Source organism: Leucoraja erinacea, chromosome 7, assembly GCF_028641065.1.
Source record: "Leucoraja erinacea ecotype New England chromosome 7, Leri_hhj_1, whole genome shotgun sequence".
Lineage (NCBI taxonomy): Eukaryota > Metazoa > Chordata > Chondrichthyes > Rajiformes > Rajidae > Leucoraja > Leucoraja erinaceus.
In genome coordinates, this window is record NC_073383.1 from 57,967,976 (window position 1) to 57,987,142 (window position 19,167).

A 19,167-nucleotide genomic window follows, 5' to 3' on the forward strand; every position below is an offset into this window, starting at 1 on the left:
CTTGTGGACAGATGAGACGAAGATTAACGTATCAGAGTGATGGCAAGAGCAAAGTATGGAGGAGAGAAGGGACTGCCAAGATCCAAAACATACCACCTCATCAGTGAAACATGGTGGTTGGGGCGTTATGGCTTGGGTATTTATGGCTGTACAAGGTACTGGCTCATTTATCTTCATTAATGATACAACTGCTGATGGTAGTAGCATAATACATTCTGACGTGTATTGACACATCCTATCTGCTCAAGTTCAAACAAATGCCTCAAAACATTGGCCGGTGGTTCATCCTACAGCAAGACAATAATCCTAAACATACTGTTAAAACAACAAAGGAGTTTTTCAAAGGTAAAAACTGGTCAATTCTTTAGTGGCCATCAATTGCCTGATCTGAACCCAATTAAGCATGCCTTTTATATGCTGCAGAAAACATAAGGGGTATAGCTCCCAAAACAAGCATAAGCTAAAGATGGCTGCAATACATGCCTGGCAGAGCGTCACCAGAGAAGACACCCAGCAACTGGTGATGTCCATGAATCGCAGACTTCAAGCAGTCATTGCATGCAAAGGATATGCAGCAAAATACTCATGTATATGACTACTTTCATGTACATGACATTGCTGTGCCCCAAACATTATAGTGCCCTGAAATGGGCGTGCTATGTATAAACTGCTGTAATTTCTATATGGTGAAACCAAAATGTATAAAAATGGCCTTAATTAAAATCTGACAATGTGCACTTTAACCACATGTGATTTTTTTTTTCTATTACACATCTCAAATTGTGGAGTAGAGAAGCAAATCAATGATGGGTCTTTATCCGAAACATTATGGAGGGCACTGTATGCATATACTCCACCCAACAACAGGATAAAGCTGCATCTAGACAGATGACATCTTGGTAAATCATATTTTTTGCTTTTTGTGGATTTGGATGAATGCTAATTCATTGCCATATTTGGGTGATATTCCGTCAGATATAAAGGATAGAAGCTGAATGCCCAGTATCCAACTGCTTCAAATTTGAGCTCTATCATAAGTTGCAGCCAAATTGGGTATTTCTTTTCCAGATTTGGATATATACCAGAAAGTAGGTTTGGGAATGATTGTACTCTATGGAAGAGAATTATTCTTTGGCTTTCAATGTAATCCAGATTTTCCAGGTAAATTTCTAGGATATTCTTAGTTCTGTTCATTTTTAGCATGAATTGTTCAAATCAATTGGTTTCACCAGAAAGAATCCTTGTGAAATATTTTATTCTGTGAATGTGGAGTTTATTATGTGAATCTTTTTTTCAAAATAGAATCCCAAGTTTTATTGTTCTAATAGATTTTTTTTTTGAATGACTAAAATGTAATTAAAATGTCTGTAATGGATAAGTTTATTCTAATTTGCTCAATTGTCACAGTTAAGAATTTATTGCATTAAAAGATAGAAATAATATTTTGGTAAACTATCACTGCATCAGCTTATGACTATCTTAGTCATTGTCCCAATATATAGAGAGAGCTTTGCTCCAGTTCATTACCTTAATTTATTATTTTCACTAGAGAAATAGCCCAGCATTGTGAAGAGCTTATTTTACACACTTGTGAAAGTCTAAAATCTTGCAATAATTATTTCTGTGTGCTTTTAGTAAATATTTTGCTACAGTATTGATGTAGTTATGACTGAACCGTTTATTTAGTTATTGAAGATTATCTCCTCCATTGAAGCATTATCTCCTCCATTTTGCATCAGATGCCAACTTCCTAGATTAGATATTCATTAGACGTGTTTTTAAGCAAAAGTTTAAATGATCAAATTATAGTTGGAGGGTTGCAAGAAAAAGTTACATTGCGCATGCTGAAGATAACCAGCTGGGACACAGACATGCAGCAGCAATGTTTGTTTGCATTCACCAATTTGGAAACCTCACAGTGAACACTTAAGTCTTTGTATACATTTATTGTTCATTTATGCGGTGACTGCTCTTCCCCATCATTAATTTGTTGGTAGATGACATTGTTGATAATGTATGCTATTTAAATGCTTACAGTACAAGAATTTGAATGTCGTCAGCTTAGTCCTAAACAAAATTCTTGTATATTCTGTTAATATGACTTAAAAAGATGTAGTTCTGAAAATTTTACTTTTAATGATCAATGTAATGTTTTGTCTCGGACCTTCAGTCTTTTGATCTTTGGCCTTTGTCCACCATCTGTCTTTCAAACCCCCCGTCATTTGTATCAACCTATTACCTGCCAGTCCTTGTCCTGCCCCTCCTCTCTTCTAGCTTTCTTTACCCCCCCCCCCCCACAATCAATATTAGTGGAATTAACAGAGAGTGATGATGGTCACATGGAGTCAGATGATGGAGGCGACCTGTTGAGAAATAGGAAGTTGGAAGGAATCCGGTGTGGGTGGGGGAGAGAGGGAAGGGTAAGACTGATAGGTAATGAGTTGGTAGGTGAAAAAGTAGAACCAGATAGGTGCGGGATGATGAATCAATGGAACCAGGTGTGGGAAGTGATAGGAATGGTGAAACGCAGGGAGATGGGTATAAGGGTGATGAGCAGATAGCATCAGGTGCATATACCAGCACACCGCCCTCTACACTTTGTCCTGAAAAGTGTGTCAAATAGAAAGGTCAACCATCCCTTTACTGGAGGAACTCAATGGGTCAAACAGCATCTGTGGAGAGAGTTTAATTTTTGTTTGTACATCATTATAACTTAAGAATCACTTAAGAATAAGGGGTAGGCCATTTAGGACTGAGATGAAGAAAAACCTTTTGATCCAGAGAGTTGTGAATCTGTGGAATTCTCTGCCACAGAAGTCTGTGAACGCCAATTCACTGGATGTTTTCAAGAGATGGTTAGATATAGCTCTTGGGGCTTTCAGAATCAGGGATATGGGGAGAAAGCAGGGACGGGGTACTGATTTTGGATGATCTGCCATGATCATATTGAATGGTGGTGCTCGAAGGGCCGAATGGCTTACTCCTGCAACTATTTTCAAATACAATTGCCAAAATGTGGACCACAATGATCCAATTTGTCATATAGGACGGAGGAAATTGGAGCAGTCACTGGAAGTGTCATGAGAGCTCCTGTGGATTTTGAAGCAACAGCAACAAAGAGAAGCAGGAGAAAGCACTGATTGGCTCTAGCCCGAGTGGGAGGAGAGTTAGTAGTGAGTCAGAGGAGGAAAACAGATTGAAACTGAGGAATTTGGTTTGTACATTGGTAAATTAGGCAATTTATCAGTCAACATAAGCAGGACAGCTCTCAGGGAGCGGCAGTGAGCGAGTCTTTGGCTCGAGAGTCTTCGGCGAGGAGGATACGCAAAACGCTGGAGAGGGAGAGACGAAAGAAGAAGGATAGGCTGGGTGAGTGGGCAAATGTTTGGCAGATGCAGTATAATGTGGATAAATGTGAGGTTATCCACTTTGGTGGCAAAAACAGGAAAGCAGACTATTATCTAAATGTTGGCCGATTAGGAAAAGGGGAGATACAACGAGACCTGGGTGTCATGGTACACCAGTCATTGAAAGTATGGATGCAGGTGCAGCAGGCAGTGAAGAAAGCGAATGGTATGTTAGCTTTCATAGCAAAAGGATTTGAATATAGGAGCAGGGAGGTTCTACTGCAGTTGTACAGGGTCTTGGTGAGACCACACCTGGAGTATTGCGTACAGTTTTGGTCTCAAAATCTGAGGAAGGACATTATTGCCATAGAGGGAGTGCAGAGAAGGTTCACCTGACTGATTCCTGGGATGTTAGGACTTTCATATGAAGAAAGACTGGATAGACTCGGCTTGTACTCGCTAGAATTTAGGAGATTGAGGGGGGATCTTATTGAAACTTACAAAATTCTTAAGGGGTTGGACAGGCTAGATGAGAAAATAATTTTTCACACGGAGAGTGGTGAATCTGGAACTCTCTGCCACAGAGGGTAGTTGAGGCCAGTTCATTGGCTATATTTAAGAGGGAGTTAGATGTGGCCCTTGTTGCTAAAGGGATCAGGGGGTATGGAGAGAAGGCAGGTAAGGGATACTGAGTTGGATGATCAGCCATGATCATATTGAATGGCGGTACAGGCTCGAAGGGCTGAATGGCCTACTCCTGCACCTATTTTCTATGTATCTATGTCAGGCAAGCTGATTCAGTGTGATGCTTGCAGTATGTGGGAGGTCAAGGACACTGCTGATGCCTCTTGCTGCTACAAATGTGAGAAGTGCATCCAGGTACAGCTCCTGAAGGACCGTTGGAGAACTGGAGAAGCAAGTGGATGACCTCAGGTTCGTCAGAGAAACTGAGTCGTTCCTCGACAAGTACAAGTAAGTACCTCCTAAGGTACTGGAAGAGAGAAGGTGGGTGACGGTGAGAAAGTGAGGGAAACATGGAATGCAAAGGTCCCCGGGTGTTGTACCTCTAGTGAACAGGTTCAACCACTTAGAAGCTATTGGGACAGAAGACGTTATCACACTGAGCGGCAGACTGGCTTGCGAAACAAAAAGGGCTGTTGAGCCAAAACCAAAGAGGCCAACGTCAGGCAACGCCATTGGAGTTGGAGACTGCATTGTGAGAGGTACGCACAGGGGTTTCTCCGGCAACAGATGGGATTCGAGGATGGTGTGCTGCCTCCCTGGTGCCAGGATCCAGGATGTCACGGACAGAGTGCAGAAAATCCTCAAGGGCGAAGGTGAACAGCTATGGACGATGTCGGAAAGAAGGGGATGAATATTCTGCAGCGTGACTTTAGAGAGCTCGGAAAAATGCTGAAAAACAGGACCTTTGCTTCCAGTTCCTTGTGCTGGCGAGAGCAGGAACAGGGAGATACGCGACCTGAATGTGTGGCTCAGGAACTGGTGCAGGGGCAGGGATATAAATTCTTACATCACTGGGATCTGTATTGGAGTAAGGGGGAACTGTACAAAAGATACGGATTGCATCTTAACAGGTGGGGAACCAGCATTCTGGCAGGCAGGTTTGCCACTGCTACACGGGTGGTTTTAAACTGAATAAGGGGGGTGGGGTGTCAAATGGGATAGTCGACGACGGAGTTAAAAGGAAAGAGAGTAAAGGGATGGTTAATGACTCCAGAATTAACTGGAAAGGAAGCTCACAAAGGGTTCGGATAGTATGGCCAAAGCACTGGATACATCGCGGCGCGGGCGATGTCTCACCTGGGTTTGCCGTTTGGAGCTCCAGAGTGTTGGGCCTGCTGCATCGACATCACGGAGCTGTGATTCGCGGAGCTCCCAACGTGGGCGGCGCTGACCAACATCGCGGAGTCCTGCGACCCTTTGTCGGGGGTTGCCAGCGTGAATCTCCTCCCAGCTCGGCCTGTGGACTTCAGGAGCCGCGGACTCCCGTGGGAGGTCCGGGCCACTGAGGATGTTCTTCCATTCGACGTCGGGGTTCCATCATTCCAGGCGAGAGGGCCTGAACATCGGGAGGCCCCGACCACGGATGGACATCTGGGAAGATCAGCGAGGAGGCTGACTGGACTTTGGTTCCTTCCATCACAGTGGGGAACTTTGGTGCCGCTGTGGGGATGTTGTGTCGTGGACTTCTGTGTTTGTGCTTTTTTTTTAAATCATTAGTATGACTAAGGAAAATAACATTTTGTTGTCTCTTAATTGAGACAATGACAATAAATTGAATCCAATCCAATCCAAAAGGACTGGACAAGCTAGATGCAGGAAAAATGTTCTCAATGTTGGGCGAGTCCAGAACCAGGGTCCACAGTCTTAGAATAAAGGGGAGGTCATTTAAGACTGAGGCGAGAAAAAACCTTTTCACCCAGAGAGTTGTGAATTTGGCCAAGTCACTGGATGGATTTAAGAGAGAGTTAGATAGAGCTCTAGGGGCTAGTGGAGTCGAGGGATATGGGGAGAAGGCAGGCACGGGTTAATGATAGTGGACGATCAGCCATGATCACAATGAATGTCGGTGCTGGCTCGAAGGGCCGAATGGCTTCCTCCCGCATCTATTTTCTATGTTTCTATGAGAGCAGTGAGGGTTACCGTCGAGGAAGTATTGAAGGTACTGTCGTGTTTGTCTACCTAGACAAATCTCCGGGGCCTGATCAGATTTATCTGAGGACATTGCGGAAAACTAGAGAGGAAATTGCAGGAGCCTTGGTTGAAATGTATGAGTCGTCCTTAAACACAGGAGAGGTGCCAGAGGATTGGAGAGTGGCAAATGTTCTTCCTCTACAGGCATTTGGATAGCCAAGGGCTGATTTGGGCCAATCAGCATGATTTTGTACGTGGGAGGTTGTGTCTCACAAATCTGATTGATTATTTTGAAGTTGTGAGCAAAAAGGTTGATGAAGGCAGAGCTGTAGATGTTGTGTACATGGACTTTAGTAAGTCTGAAGAAGGGTTTCGGCCCGAAACTTTGCCTATTTTCTTCGCTCCATAGACGCTGCTGCACCCGATGAGTTTCTCCAGCATTGTTGTGTACCTTCGATTTTCCAGCATCTACAGTTCCTTCTTAAAGACTTTAGTAAGGCATTCAACAAGGTGCCACACAGTACGTGAGATCTGTGGAAAGTTAGATCTCATGGGCTCCAAGGAGAGATAGCTGAATGGATTGCAAATTGGCTCCATGGAAGGAAGCGGAGGGTGATAGTGGAAGGTGGCTTCTCAGAATGGAGGCCTGCCACTAGTGGTGTGCTACATGGTTCGGTGCTGGGCCCGTTTGTCATCTGCATCAATGATTTGGATGAGAACATAAAGGGCAAGATTAGTAAGTTTGCTGATGATACAAAAGTTAGTGGTTTTGCTGATAGTGAAGATGGTTGCAGCAGGATCTGGATCGATTGGTCAGGTGGGTGGAGGAATGGTTGATGGAATTTAATACAGAGAAGTGTGAGGTGTTGCATTTTGGGATGTCAAACAAGGGCAGGACCTACACAGTAAATGGCAGGCCTCTGGGTAGTGTTGTGGAGCAGAAGGATCTAGCAGTACAAGTGCATGGTTCCTTGAAGGTCGAGTCGCAGATTGATAAGGTGGTCAAAAAGGCTTTTGGCACATTGGCCATCATCAGTCAGAGTATTGAGTATAGAAATTGGGAGGTTGCAGTTGTATAAAACGTTGGTGAAACCCTATTTAGAATAATGTGTTCACTTCTGGGCACCATGTTATAGGAAAGATATTGTCAAGCTTCCGGAAGTGGCGGCGCTGCCTTGCAGCTGCGGCTCGCCTGCAGTCCGTTTGTCTTTTCTTTTTTTGTTTTCTTTTGTCCCATTTTTACAGTTTATTTCGGGTTATTTAGTTGTGTGGGGGGTGTGTGTAGCATGTTTTTTGACTCTTCCTTCGGGGGGATGCGACCTTTCTTGCCGTATCCCCCGTCTCCGTGTCCGTCTGCGTTGAGGCCTATCGCGGAGCTGGCAGCCTCCAACTGGGACCGACCTTGAGGCTGCGGAGGCAGAGCCAGGACTTACCAACACGAGGCTGGCCAACTTCGGGGCTGTGGTTGCGGTTCGACCTAACTTCTACCCGACTTTGGAACCTCGGCCGCGGGCCAGTAGACGACATCGTCGTGAGCTCACAGTTTTGGTGACCTGTTTTTCCGGAGCTCCCGCAACTACAGCTGCGTCCGCTGGACTGGAGGGCGGCAGCTTTGGCCGCCCTGGGCCGCGGAGTTTGAACCGGCCCGTTTGCGGAGCTCTGATTCAGCCGCGGGACTTGCACACCATCACCCGACGGGGTCGCAACATCGGAGGCTAGGATTGCCTCAGCGCAGAGGGAGAGCAAGGAGGGAAGAGATAATGACTTTGGGACTTTAAACTGTGTTGAATGTTTGTTTTGTTATTATTCTATGTTATGACTGCAAGGCTAAACCATTTCATTGCACTGCAAATGACAATAAAAAATAAAATTGAATCCAAAGGGTTCAGAAAAGATTTACGAGAATGTTGTTAGGACTAGAGGGTGTGAGCTATAGGGAGAGGTTGAGTAGGCTCGGTCTCTACTCCATAGAGAACGTAGGAGGATGAGGGGAGTTCTTATGGAGGTATACAAATTCATGAGAGGAATAGATCAGGTAGATGCACAGAGTCTTTTACCCAGACTAGGGGAATTGAGGCCGTGAAGACATTGGTTCAAGGTGAAGGAGAAAATATTTAAAAAGAATCCGAGGGGTTACTTTTTCACACAGAGTGGTGGGTGTGTGGAATAAGCTGCCAGAGGAAGTAGTTGAGGCTGGGACTATCCCATCGTTTAAGAAACAGTTGGACAGGTACATGGATAGGACAGATCTGGAGGGTTATAGCCCAAGCGCAGGCAAATGGGACTAGGGTAGCTGGGACATTGTTGGCCGGTGTGGGCGAGTTGGGCCGAAGGGCCTGTTTCCGCACTGTATCACTCTATGACTCTATTTAATTGCTTTGCTAAAGAGAATATCAAACTTCTGTTTGGTGTATGTAGAGATTTTCAGAATATAATCCCAGTTGTAATTGAAGTATATATATGGTTCTATATTGTGACTTAGAGATAAACTTGCAGGTGACTGTTGCTTTTGTATTGCTCCTTTTGTCATCAAGTTGCCTTGGGAGGGTGTGCAACCAAAATAGTAAAATTATTGCAATGTAATCTCTAAATGTACAGTCATTGTGCATCAGGGATGGAGTGAATCGATCGGACAGAACAATTCTGCCTAGCAGTGAGTTTCTTGATTCTGGTATTGCAGCACTACTGCAAGCAAGTGAAGAATATTTGTCTCAACATTGCTCTTTGTCTTTATACTTTGCTATTGAATTCATTGTTATTACCATATTAATAGTTTTTTAGTAAAATCGTGATAATGGAATATTTGGACTCAAAGTTAAAAATCAGCAGCTTGTTGACTTTTACTTATGTGGCATAATTATTTGTTTCTTGATATTCTGACATCCTTTATCCCCTGATCCTATATATTTTGTATACTTTGGGTACATTAGAATTGGAGATGTGGACGGTAAAAAAAACAGGATCAGTGCTCTAACTCCTGGAAATGATGGAAGAATGATCTTTGAATTAGCTGAGGATGGTCAGTCAGAAGATGGTTTTGATTAATTCTCTGCTATTCCTTGAGCCCAGAGCCAAAGACCATTCAAATCTACTTCCGTCACATATGACCCGCATCACAGACTTTTTTTCCTTTAATCACCATTGAACTTTATTTTATTTGTGTGGCTTAGTGTCACTCTTAAATGGAATACTGTTTTGGTGTTAAGGTGTTACTGTTCTCCCCTGTTACTCAGCTCTTGTTTCCATGTCGGTATCAATGTAGTTATAGTGGAACAGTAACTGAGTATAGGTTACACAAAAAAGCTGAGAAACTCAGCGGGTGCAGCAGCATCTATGGTAGTAGTAACTGAGTATATGTAGCTTGTTATCAACAAGTTGAAATAATATTGATTGAAAAGAGTCAGATGTTGCCTAGGCTTGATTTATTCTGTTTTGAACCTGGTGGTCTTCCACATTGATGGATGCATGTTAATAGAAAGGTTAACTTGGGTGGGGGGAGAGTTGGTGGTTGGGACCTAGTTCTATTTCCTTGGTGTTCAACGCTTCTGCCAGGAAGTTGCGAGGTCCATTATTTTTATTTTTGCCAGTGCACGCAGCTGCATCCTGCTGCTCATGAGTTCAAGGTAAAATGGCTTTGATACTGAGACGTCTGGAGGATGCATATAGACAATGTTACATGCTACTGCCTTATTTTTCTAAATGCTGTTTTTTTGCTTAACCTTCCCGTGGTAGATATTTTATTCTAAAGTTTGTCTGATGCTGATTTGCATTTACTTTTTCCAGTATGAGACAATTGTTTCTTGGCTTGTTGCTGATTAACAAGATGGGGGGGAAACAGAAATAAAATTTCAAATGTAATGAAGTACACTTTTGTAGATGAAGGTACCTACTATTATAAATGGAGTTGATGTCTTTTGAGCCATATGCTGTTTGCTGCCCTACATTGTAGTACTATAATCTGTTGATGTCCTCTCAAGTGGCCTGCAGACTTTTCTTCAGAGTTTTCATATGGCTAGATTATTGCCTTAGCTTGATTTTAGGCAGGGTGACTAGGCAAGGATTTTGATCTATGTTAGCTATAACTCAAACAACAATTTTGGAGTTGGTGTCAGTGGTCATTCCATTAAGAACCTTTCTGCCTCTATCTGCTATGCCACTAGTTTATAAAAGATGCATTTGGGGATGGTGATGGAGATTCATTTTTGATAAAGTTGTGTTGAATTGGTGGAAAGAAATTAGCAGAATTGATGGGAGGCAGCTAGCTGTAATTTTATCTCAACAGTTTTTTTTAATTTAGGACTTTTTCTGACAAAATGTAGTGGAAATAGTTTTCAAACTAATAATGATGTGTTAATAAATCAACTGTATGGTGCGAGATTTGATTTTTTGCACCATTTTGTCAGCCATGATCGCGTTGAAATGCGATCGCGCTGGCTCAAAGGGCCGAATGGCCAACTCCTGCACCTATTGTCTATTGTCTATTGACCATGATTTGGTTCCCGCAATAAATTCGGGACATGATTTGGTTCCCGCAATAAATTCCCTTTGCCAGCCACCAATTTCACCTGCTTGGAGTTGCCTGAGACTTAACTCTAAGATGAGTTAAATAGGACTTGCCACTCCATCACTCAGGCTGTTTGCTTTTATGTAATGGTGCATAATTCAGCTGATTTATTGCTGAAATTCTTATCAATACATTAGCACCATTCAAGAATGTTTAATTGTCATAAGTACAAACAACAGAACACTGAAATTCAATTTCATTGCAGCACACTGGGTGGTAAACTGGCTGCTGCATTTGTATCCTTGCTGTATTTTAGGTATTCTAAAACTTTGCTGGTACCCTAATTAATTAAACCCTGGTTACCCATTATCTGCGGGCATGCAAACCTCCAATAGGTTTCAACTGAACATTGAGCGTTTTTTTTTAAATTATCATTGTTTTTAGATCTCTTCTTTCCTCTGCCCTCTATATCACTAGTCTTTACTCTATGACATTTAAGATATCTGCTCTCTAGTTTCTTGAGAATTCCACATTACTGATTTTAACAACCTCACCGCAGCAGGTCTTGTTGTCATTAGTTAATGATTCAAAGGTCAGAACTGCAAATCTCTCAAACATTTCCAATATTTTGGATAATTTAAAAATTATTTTTCTAAACATTTGAATGTTGCGGTTTGTGTCTCAATGACTGGTGTAGCATTGTAGACTCCGGTAGGCGGCGCGGCTCTGGCCAGCAGCGGCCTCTGCAGCCTGTCCGCGTTTTTATTATTTTTTGTCTGTGTTTTTATGTAGTTTTTGTTATTTTATGTTGGGGGTGTGTGTGTGGGGGGGGGGGGGTGGGGTGGGAGGGGGGGGGAAACTTTTTGAAACTTTTTGAATCTCTCCCTGCACTGGAGACCCGACCTTTTCTCGTCGGGTCTCAGGGGTCGTTGAGGCCGCAACGAGGAGCGGCCTCCAACGGGAAGAAGCCGGGGACTCAGGTGCCGACTCACCGTTGCCGTCGCGGAGCTGGAACACGGTGGAGGAGCGCTGCTGCTGCTGTCGTTGCTGCTGCTGCTGCTGCTACCGGAGAGTCGGAGGCTGCTTGCAGGTCTGCGGACGACGGCATCAGCCCACGGCTCCCTGGGAGGGAGACGCTTTTCGGGGCTTCTGCAACGGCGAATTCTCCCGCCCGAGTGCGGGGTTGAAGAGCTCCTGGAGCAGGGCCTGACATCACTGCCCCGCGCGGCTGGAATGGCCGCGGACTCTGCGAGCGCACACCGGGGGCTCCAACACCAAGACCCGGTGTGCGACCTCGCACCACCCGGCGTGGCTTTAATGGCCGCGGGACAATCGCCATCGCCAGCCGGGGGCTATGACTTTTCTAAAGTGGAGAGATAAGTTTATTTGGCCTTCCATCACAGCTATGTGATGGATGTTTATGTTAAATGTAATTATGTTGTGTCTGGGGTCTATTTGTGTGTAATGTATGGCTGCAGAAACGGCATTTCGTTTGGACCTCCAGGGGTCCAAATGACAATTAAATTGACTCTCTCTTGACTAGAGGCACCAAACATCGTGAATAAACGGTTTCTTTATTCAGGCATTATAGGTTAGATATGCACGTTTAGCCTCACACAAGTCATTGTTGCTGCTGCGAGATTGTTGCCTCGTGGGCTCGAGCTGAGCTCCCACTGATGTGGCTTGACACTCACGCGAAGAGAGAAGAGGACGAGCGAGGGAAGGTTGACCAGGGGTTCGTTATATATACCAGGACACAACCCTATACCCCGTGACAACTCCTCCCCACCATTGCCCAGTCACGTGACCCTACCCCCGACTGCCGAGGGTTCGCATAGCAAGAGGCCTAACCACCGGGTGCCGCCACAGGACCCTCCCCCCCCCCCCCCCCCCCCCCCCCCCCCCCCCCCCCCCCCCCCACCAGAACCGGAGGCAGGAAAATGAGTAGGCCGACAAAACGCAGCAGCCTGAACACGTAAACACGCAGGCAGATAATGGGGGCATATGTCGAAAAGGGATGGAGCACGTTCACCTTCTACCGGAAGGTGCGCAAGCATGGCGGAGGGATGCTCCTGCTGTGGGTCGGGGGCACCGCGGCCGTTGGTCGGGACGGTGGGGCCCTCGGGCTGTGGCCATCCCAGCCGTATGCCGAGGGGTGCAAGGAGACCAAAGCAAAAGCCGCAGGATGGACGAGGCGCAGGCCTGTCACGTCGACCAGCAGTGAATCATGTCCTGAGAAATACGGCGCCCAGCGACGGCTGGGAGACGTCGGCAACAATGCAAATACAACAACAAAGAAATAACAAGAAACTAATAGCAATATTAAGCTAGGTCATTATAGTGTAAAATGGGGGAAAAAACCTGCAGTTAGCATAACATACAGCATAGTCCAAAGTGGTTGAATACCGAAGGTTCAATGGTTTGAATCAAGCAGGGTAGGACAGGAAACCAAAGTTTGAATTGTCCAATGTATGATAAGAAGAAGGTACACAAAATTGCTGGAGAAACTCAGCGGTTGCAGCAGCATCTATGAAGCGAAGGAAAAAGGCGACGCTTCGGGCCGAAACCCTTCTTCAGATAAGAAGAAGTTGTGCTTGAAACTGGAGGCTGTAGTGATGCCATCTGACCTGAGGTGGCGCTGTTGACAGCGGTCAGGCTACAGAGACACTATCTGAGCTGAGGTGGCGCTGTTGACGGTGGTCAGGCTGCAGAGACGACATCCGGCCGGAAGGTGGCGCTGTTGACGTCTGTCAGAGCAGGATGAGCGTCGCCACGGCGGCCATTTCGGCAGCCGATTGAGGCGGCCTTTACTGGCGGCCAACCGTGGCGATTCACGGATACGTGCAGGGCGGCCAGCATCGATGGGTAGGTGGGAACTCCACTCACCGTCGCCGGTGTCGTCTGAGACCGGGTGCACTGCCACACCCTCGGCGGAGACTGGAAGCGGCCGAGGAATCTGTCGCGGGACCGCCGACTCACGACCAACCGAGGCTCCACCCCGCTGCTGGGCTGACCACAGCTCGACCGGACAGGCCACCAGCAGCCAGGGATCTTCGGAAACTGCGAGGAGCATGCGGACTTCAGCGGACATCTGCCCCAGGTTAGCCTTCTGGATCGGAAGGGAGGGAGGGCCGGCAGCCATCAATCAAGGCCGGGATCGCACCCATCGACCCGAACGGCCTATGATCGTCGAGACCAGGCACAGGTGGGAAGCGAGCGGCCGATCGCAGCGGCGGGGCCCAAAGGCACGTTACTGGCGGGAAGCGAGCGGCCCGATCGCGGCGGCGGGCCCCAAGGCAGCGTCCGGGTGCCGCACAGAATTTACGGCTGCATCCATAGCGGTAATCACTGTTGAGCTGGGATGCCGGCTGCAGACATCAGGTCACCACGGTAGAGGTGGGTGGTTGGTTGCATGCGTCGGGAAATCCAAAATATCCGTTTTGGAACGTCGGGGTCAAAAATGTAGAGGCACCAAATGTTGTGGATAAACTGTTTCTTTATTCAGGCATTATAGGTTAGATATATATGCATGTTTCGTTCTCACACAAAAGTCATTGTTGCTGCTGCGAGGCTGTTACCTCGTGGGCTCGAGCTGAGCTCCCGCTGAGGTGACAGGACACTCACGAGAAGAGGAAGAGCAAGAGAAGGTTGACGCGGGGTTTGTTAGATATACCAGGACACACCCCTATACCCCATGACAACTTCCCCCGCCATTGCCCAGTCACGTGACCCTACCCCTGACTGCCGAGGGTTCGCATAGCAAGTGGCCGAACCATCGGGTGCCGCCACAGCATTTCAATTAAAATCACTACATTCCTGTGCAGTGCCTTGGGACATTTTATTGTGTTAAAGATACTATACAAATAAGTTGTCAAAGTAATCAGTTCATTCTGCAGCTGGTTCCATGCGAAGGGAGCAGCATAACTAAATGCCCTTTTCTCCAGTTCAGTACGGACTTTAGGTACAGTTAGTAAGAACAAGTCCTCAGAGCGGAGCTGATAAGTTCCTGTGCTTTTTCGAATCACATACATCTGCAGGTATCAAGGAAGAACACCGAGGATAGTCTTATAAATAAGGATTTGCCAATGATGGAGTCTGCAGGTGGACAGGGCAAACCATCCAACTTGAGCATACAAAGAGCAGTGGTGCGTGAGGGTTTTAAAATTAGTAACAAATCTCAGTGCTCCGTGGTAGACCGTGTCCAAAGACTGTAGGCATTTTGAAGATGCATTCATATATAAAACATCACCATAGTCCAACACAGACATAAACGTTGCAGCAACAAGTCTTTTTTTGACTTCAAAAGAAAAACAAGATTTGTTTCTAAAGTAAAAACCTAATTTTATCTTTAGTTTTTTCACAAGTTGCTGGATATAAGGTTTAAAAGAGAGAGAATCGTCAATTATAATTCCCAGATATTTATATTGAGACACAGATTCAATCACAGAGCCCTGCAAAGTGGTGATAGGAGGGAGGTCCGAGGGCTTTGATTTAGCTTTAGTGAACAGCATGAGCTTTGTCTTGTCAGCATTTAAAACAAATTATGTTGCACAGTGTTAAAAGCAGTTTGGAGCTGACAGAGAGCCTGATTTGGGGTAGACACAGAGCAATATATCACTGTGTCGTCAGCATAAAAGTAAAAATTTGCATTCGGAGCTTTATGATCTAAACTATTAATATAAATAGTAAATAATAAAGGTCCTAAAACTGATCCCTGTGGCACACCCTTGGATACATTAAGAGAGCTAGAAGTAATACCTTCTGCTCGCACACACTGGGATCTGCCTGATAGTTTTTAAACCAACAGACAGCTTGATCAGACAAACCGATGCTGCATAGTCTTTGTAACAATAAGGCTATATGGATCTAACTTTGGAAATGATAGAATGAATTAGCTCCATAAAGATAAACCATCACAGCCGATGATTCAAAGTAGTCTTTTTGATGAACAAACCACTGTTGTGACTACGATCAAAATAAATCTTGATTTATGGCAATGAAAGAAACGCTTTATTAGAAGTTCTTAACAGCAGAAATGTTAAATTGTCTGTTAGTTTGTTAACCCTTCACTCGCGGATGCCAACTTTCTGTTTCTATGCCTTATAGTGTTGAATCATTCTTGGAGAATTAGAAAAAATTGTGATATGCTGAACAGGGAAAATATTTAAATCTTTTAACTTTTTGTTTAATGCATATGTTACAGGTGCCTCAGAGTAAATCCAAAAGGTTTAGATGAAGAAAGCAAAGACTACCTTTCCTTATATTTGCTTTTAGTTAGTTGTCCAAAAAGTGAAGTTCGAGCAAAGTTTAAATTTTCTTTATTGAATGCAAAAAGAGAAGAAACAAAAGCTATGGGTAAGTGCCTGCACATATGTTACATTGATATTTACTGGAAGACCAGTGGCTGTTCTTGCTGTGTAGTTTGAAAATGTAATTTGCTGAGTTTCTAATAATGTTTAATTATTTATTGGCATGTTTTGATTGGAATAACAATGTGTATATTGGGGTTTATACTTCCACAGGCTTGGACATTCAATATCTTTCATTTCAGAAGGTCACGGGCTCAAATCCTTTATCGAAGAATCAGAAATTGCAATGTTAGAGCAGAGTGCTGCGCTGTGGAATGGGCTATATTTAATTCCTGAGCACCCCTGTACAGATGCTCCCCGATTTACAATGCTTCGACATATTTCGACTTTGATATTGCAAACGCTGGGCAGCGGCAGCGAGCCGCAGCTCACTTCCTGTCACGTGATCAAATTATATTACATGCATTTTCGACACGATATTTTTGATTTATGTTGGGTTAATCGGAACGTAACCCCATCGTAGGTCGAGGAGCAGCTGTAGTCTCATCTGCCCTCAGCGGTGGCTACAGAAGATCACTTCATTATTTGAAGTAGAAAATATTTGCCAGGATTCTGATTGACATTTAATCTTGAACATCAACAGTTGGCTTTATTACTTATCCCATTCCTGTTGTTTCACTTTTGTTGTTTACATTTAACTTATGCAGATAAATATATCAAAATATATAAAAATAAATTGATAAATATATGTCAATTAATCGCAAACAATTTGACATATGCTATTCAACAATCATGTTCGGCACAGACATAGTGGGCCAGAGGACTTGTTCTTGTGCTATGCTTCTCTATTTTCTGTGTAATTCACAAATTATTTATGATAAGTTTGTGGGAACACATTGTTAATCATCTGTTTCTGAATTGCTATGCCTTCTGAGCTCAGTGCAATTTTCTGAATGCTTAAAGATAACTCTTAAGCTAACTGCAGTAAGTGGAATAACGTTTCAAAACAATCAGAGGTGTAATTGTTTTTAAAAAATCTCTCCTCGTTAAGTTCTCAGACTCTCTTCCATAATCTATTTTTATGGAAGAACTTGCATTATATAAGGCTCTGATGCCTCTCAAGCTATCATTGAGACAATGATTAGATGGCTCAATTTTAATGATCTAGTTGACAAATAAATGTTGGCATGGTACATAAAACCCAAGGCTTATATGAAGGTACATAAAGCGAATTAAGTGCAAAAGATTAGCATAATGGTTTACCCAGTCTTTCATGTGCTTCAAACATTTAAAGACTAAGCTTAGTCAGCTTTCATATTTAGGCGGGTATGAAACAAACATCAGTTCACATAAAACTTGTTATTGTTCACATGGGTTTTCAAACATGCATTAGGTCATGGCTCCCTATCTAATCTAAGAATAAAGTTTGAAAGGCCTAAATGAATATTACGCACTGCAAATGATCTGTTTGCTTCTGAATCTTATCCAATTAGTGTGCACTTTTCAGCACTTCTCTCAGGGTAGAGTAACTGTTCTGCAGTGTTAGCAGGTGCTTGTGTATTGATTTCTGGGAGTCCCGGGAAATCTATTCGATAGGTAATTAATTTTGATCCAAATCTCTCAGCTGGTCATGGAAAATCTTTTGGGGGCAGTTATCCTTCCTTTTATTTGTTCTACAATCCCTTTACTATCCTAATTTTATAGCCATCCAAAGTGGCTCAACTTTGTCTCTTCATTGGCTCAACCTTGCTTTTCATTTTAGGATGCGCTTGTATTATTGCCAATTGGCTTTATTTTGTAGTTCATTTCTTCTCACTGGAGTTTGCCAGTGCTGCTTCCTAATATTTTGATGTCATATTCCTGATTTGATTTCTTTAGATCAAGTCATAAGCATTATCTCATTAGAAATACAATGTCTGTGTATAATTAAGCACACCTAATTTTGTTTGTTAGTGATTTCCTGTAGGCCACTGGCTCTCCAACTCATCAGGGATGCAGCATTGGAAGTTACCAGAGACCTCTTAAGGTTGTTCTTTACATGTTCCTATTTTGTTAAATTATTTGTTTTAAGCGCATTTTTTTGCCTGGTTAATCATTTATTTTCCATTCAACAAATTCGCTTAAATATCATTCGGTCCCAATTACTTGGTTTAGTCATTTTCTGTTCCTCAGTGAAAACAGTAGAAGATTTTGAACAACTCTTGAATTTAAGGGCCATCTGGATCCTTGAGTAAAATCATGAGAGATTATTGATCAATTTTCTGAACAATCTATGGATTGTTAACAGGATTTAGAGCCAATCTTTTGCTAGTACATTGTCAACAACTGCAGGACATGGAAACTAAGCTGCACTACATTACATACATTGATTATATGATGACCGAGAAGATCAGGTCAAGAACAATGAGGCTCACTGGTCACTGCTACTGCCACCCAGAAATGCCAACAAACAAAGTTGTGCTGTGGGAACCCACCCATGGAAGACGTGGCCTGGGACGGCCAATCAAGACAATGGTGAAGACGTTGATGGAATACGCATGTGTATAGACAAAAGAGGAGCTTGCCAGCTGCATGGAGGACAGAGATGTGTGGTGTGTCCGTCACCGTGCCCGTCGGAAACCAGCACCACTGCGTCGCTAATGTTTTCAACGATGATGAATTATATGATGTGTGGGGCTGATTTGTTTGTCCCAGCCCATATCTTCATCTTACGATTGGAGTTTCAAATGAAACTGAACATTGTTTATTCTTAATGTAAAATGATCTTGTATTATGATCATTCTTAAGTAAACTGAAACTTTACTTGTTAGTTCTTCCTCATTGCACAATACTAAATCTAAAATAACCTGCTCTAATATTTGTTATAGTCATACAGTGTGGAAACAGGCTCTTCGCCCCAACATGCCCACACTGACCAACATGTTCCATCTACACTAGTCCCACCTTCCTGCTTTTGGCCCATATCCCTCTAAACCTGTCCTAATCACGTAACTGTAATTGTTTCTATATGTTGCTATTGTCCCTGTCTGAACTACCTCCTCTGGAAGCTCATTCCATACACCCACTGCCTTTTGTGTGGAAAAAGTTATCCCTCAGATTCCTATCAAATCTTCACCTTAAACCTATGTCCTCTGGTCCTCGATTCCCCTACTCTGGGCAAGAGACTCTGTGCATCTGCCTGATCTATTCCTCTCTTGATTTTATACACCTCTAGGATCACCTCTCATCTTCTTGTGCTGCCAGGAATAAGAGTCCCAGCCTGCTCAACCTCTGACCAAACACCCAATGACCATTATATTATCATTGTTAAATGTAACTAATTCCTTGATTTATAGCATGCCTTACTTCTCAC

The 19,167-nt window shown here is 43.9% G+C and overlaps 1 protein-coding gene across 6 annotated transcripts in view; it reads left to right on the forward strand.

The window, feature by feature from the left end:
* spopla (speckle type BTB/POZ protein like a) overlaps window positions 1-19,167 on the forward strand; it is a 188,808-nt gene that overhangs the window by 123,652 nt on the left and 45,989 nt on the right. For all 6 annotated transcript variants that reach the window (XM_055638657.1, XM_055638652.1, XM_055638655.1 and 3 more), the window contains one exon: window positions 15,710-15,861. In XM_055638657.1, the coding sequence (XP_055494632.1) occupies window positions 15,710-15,861 (152 nt within the window). The remainder of the gene's footprint in view (window positions 1-15,709; window positions 15,862-19,167) is intronic.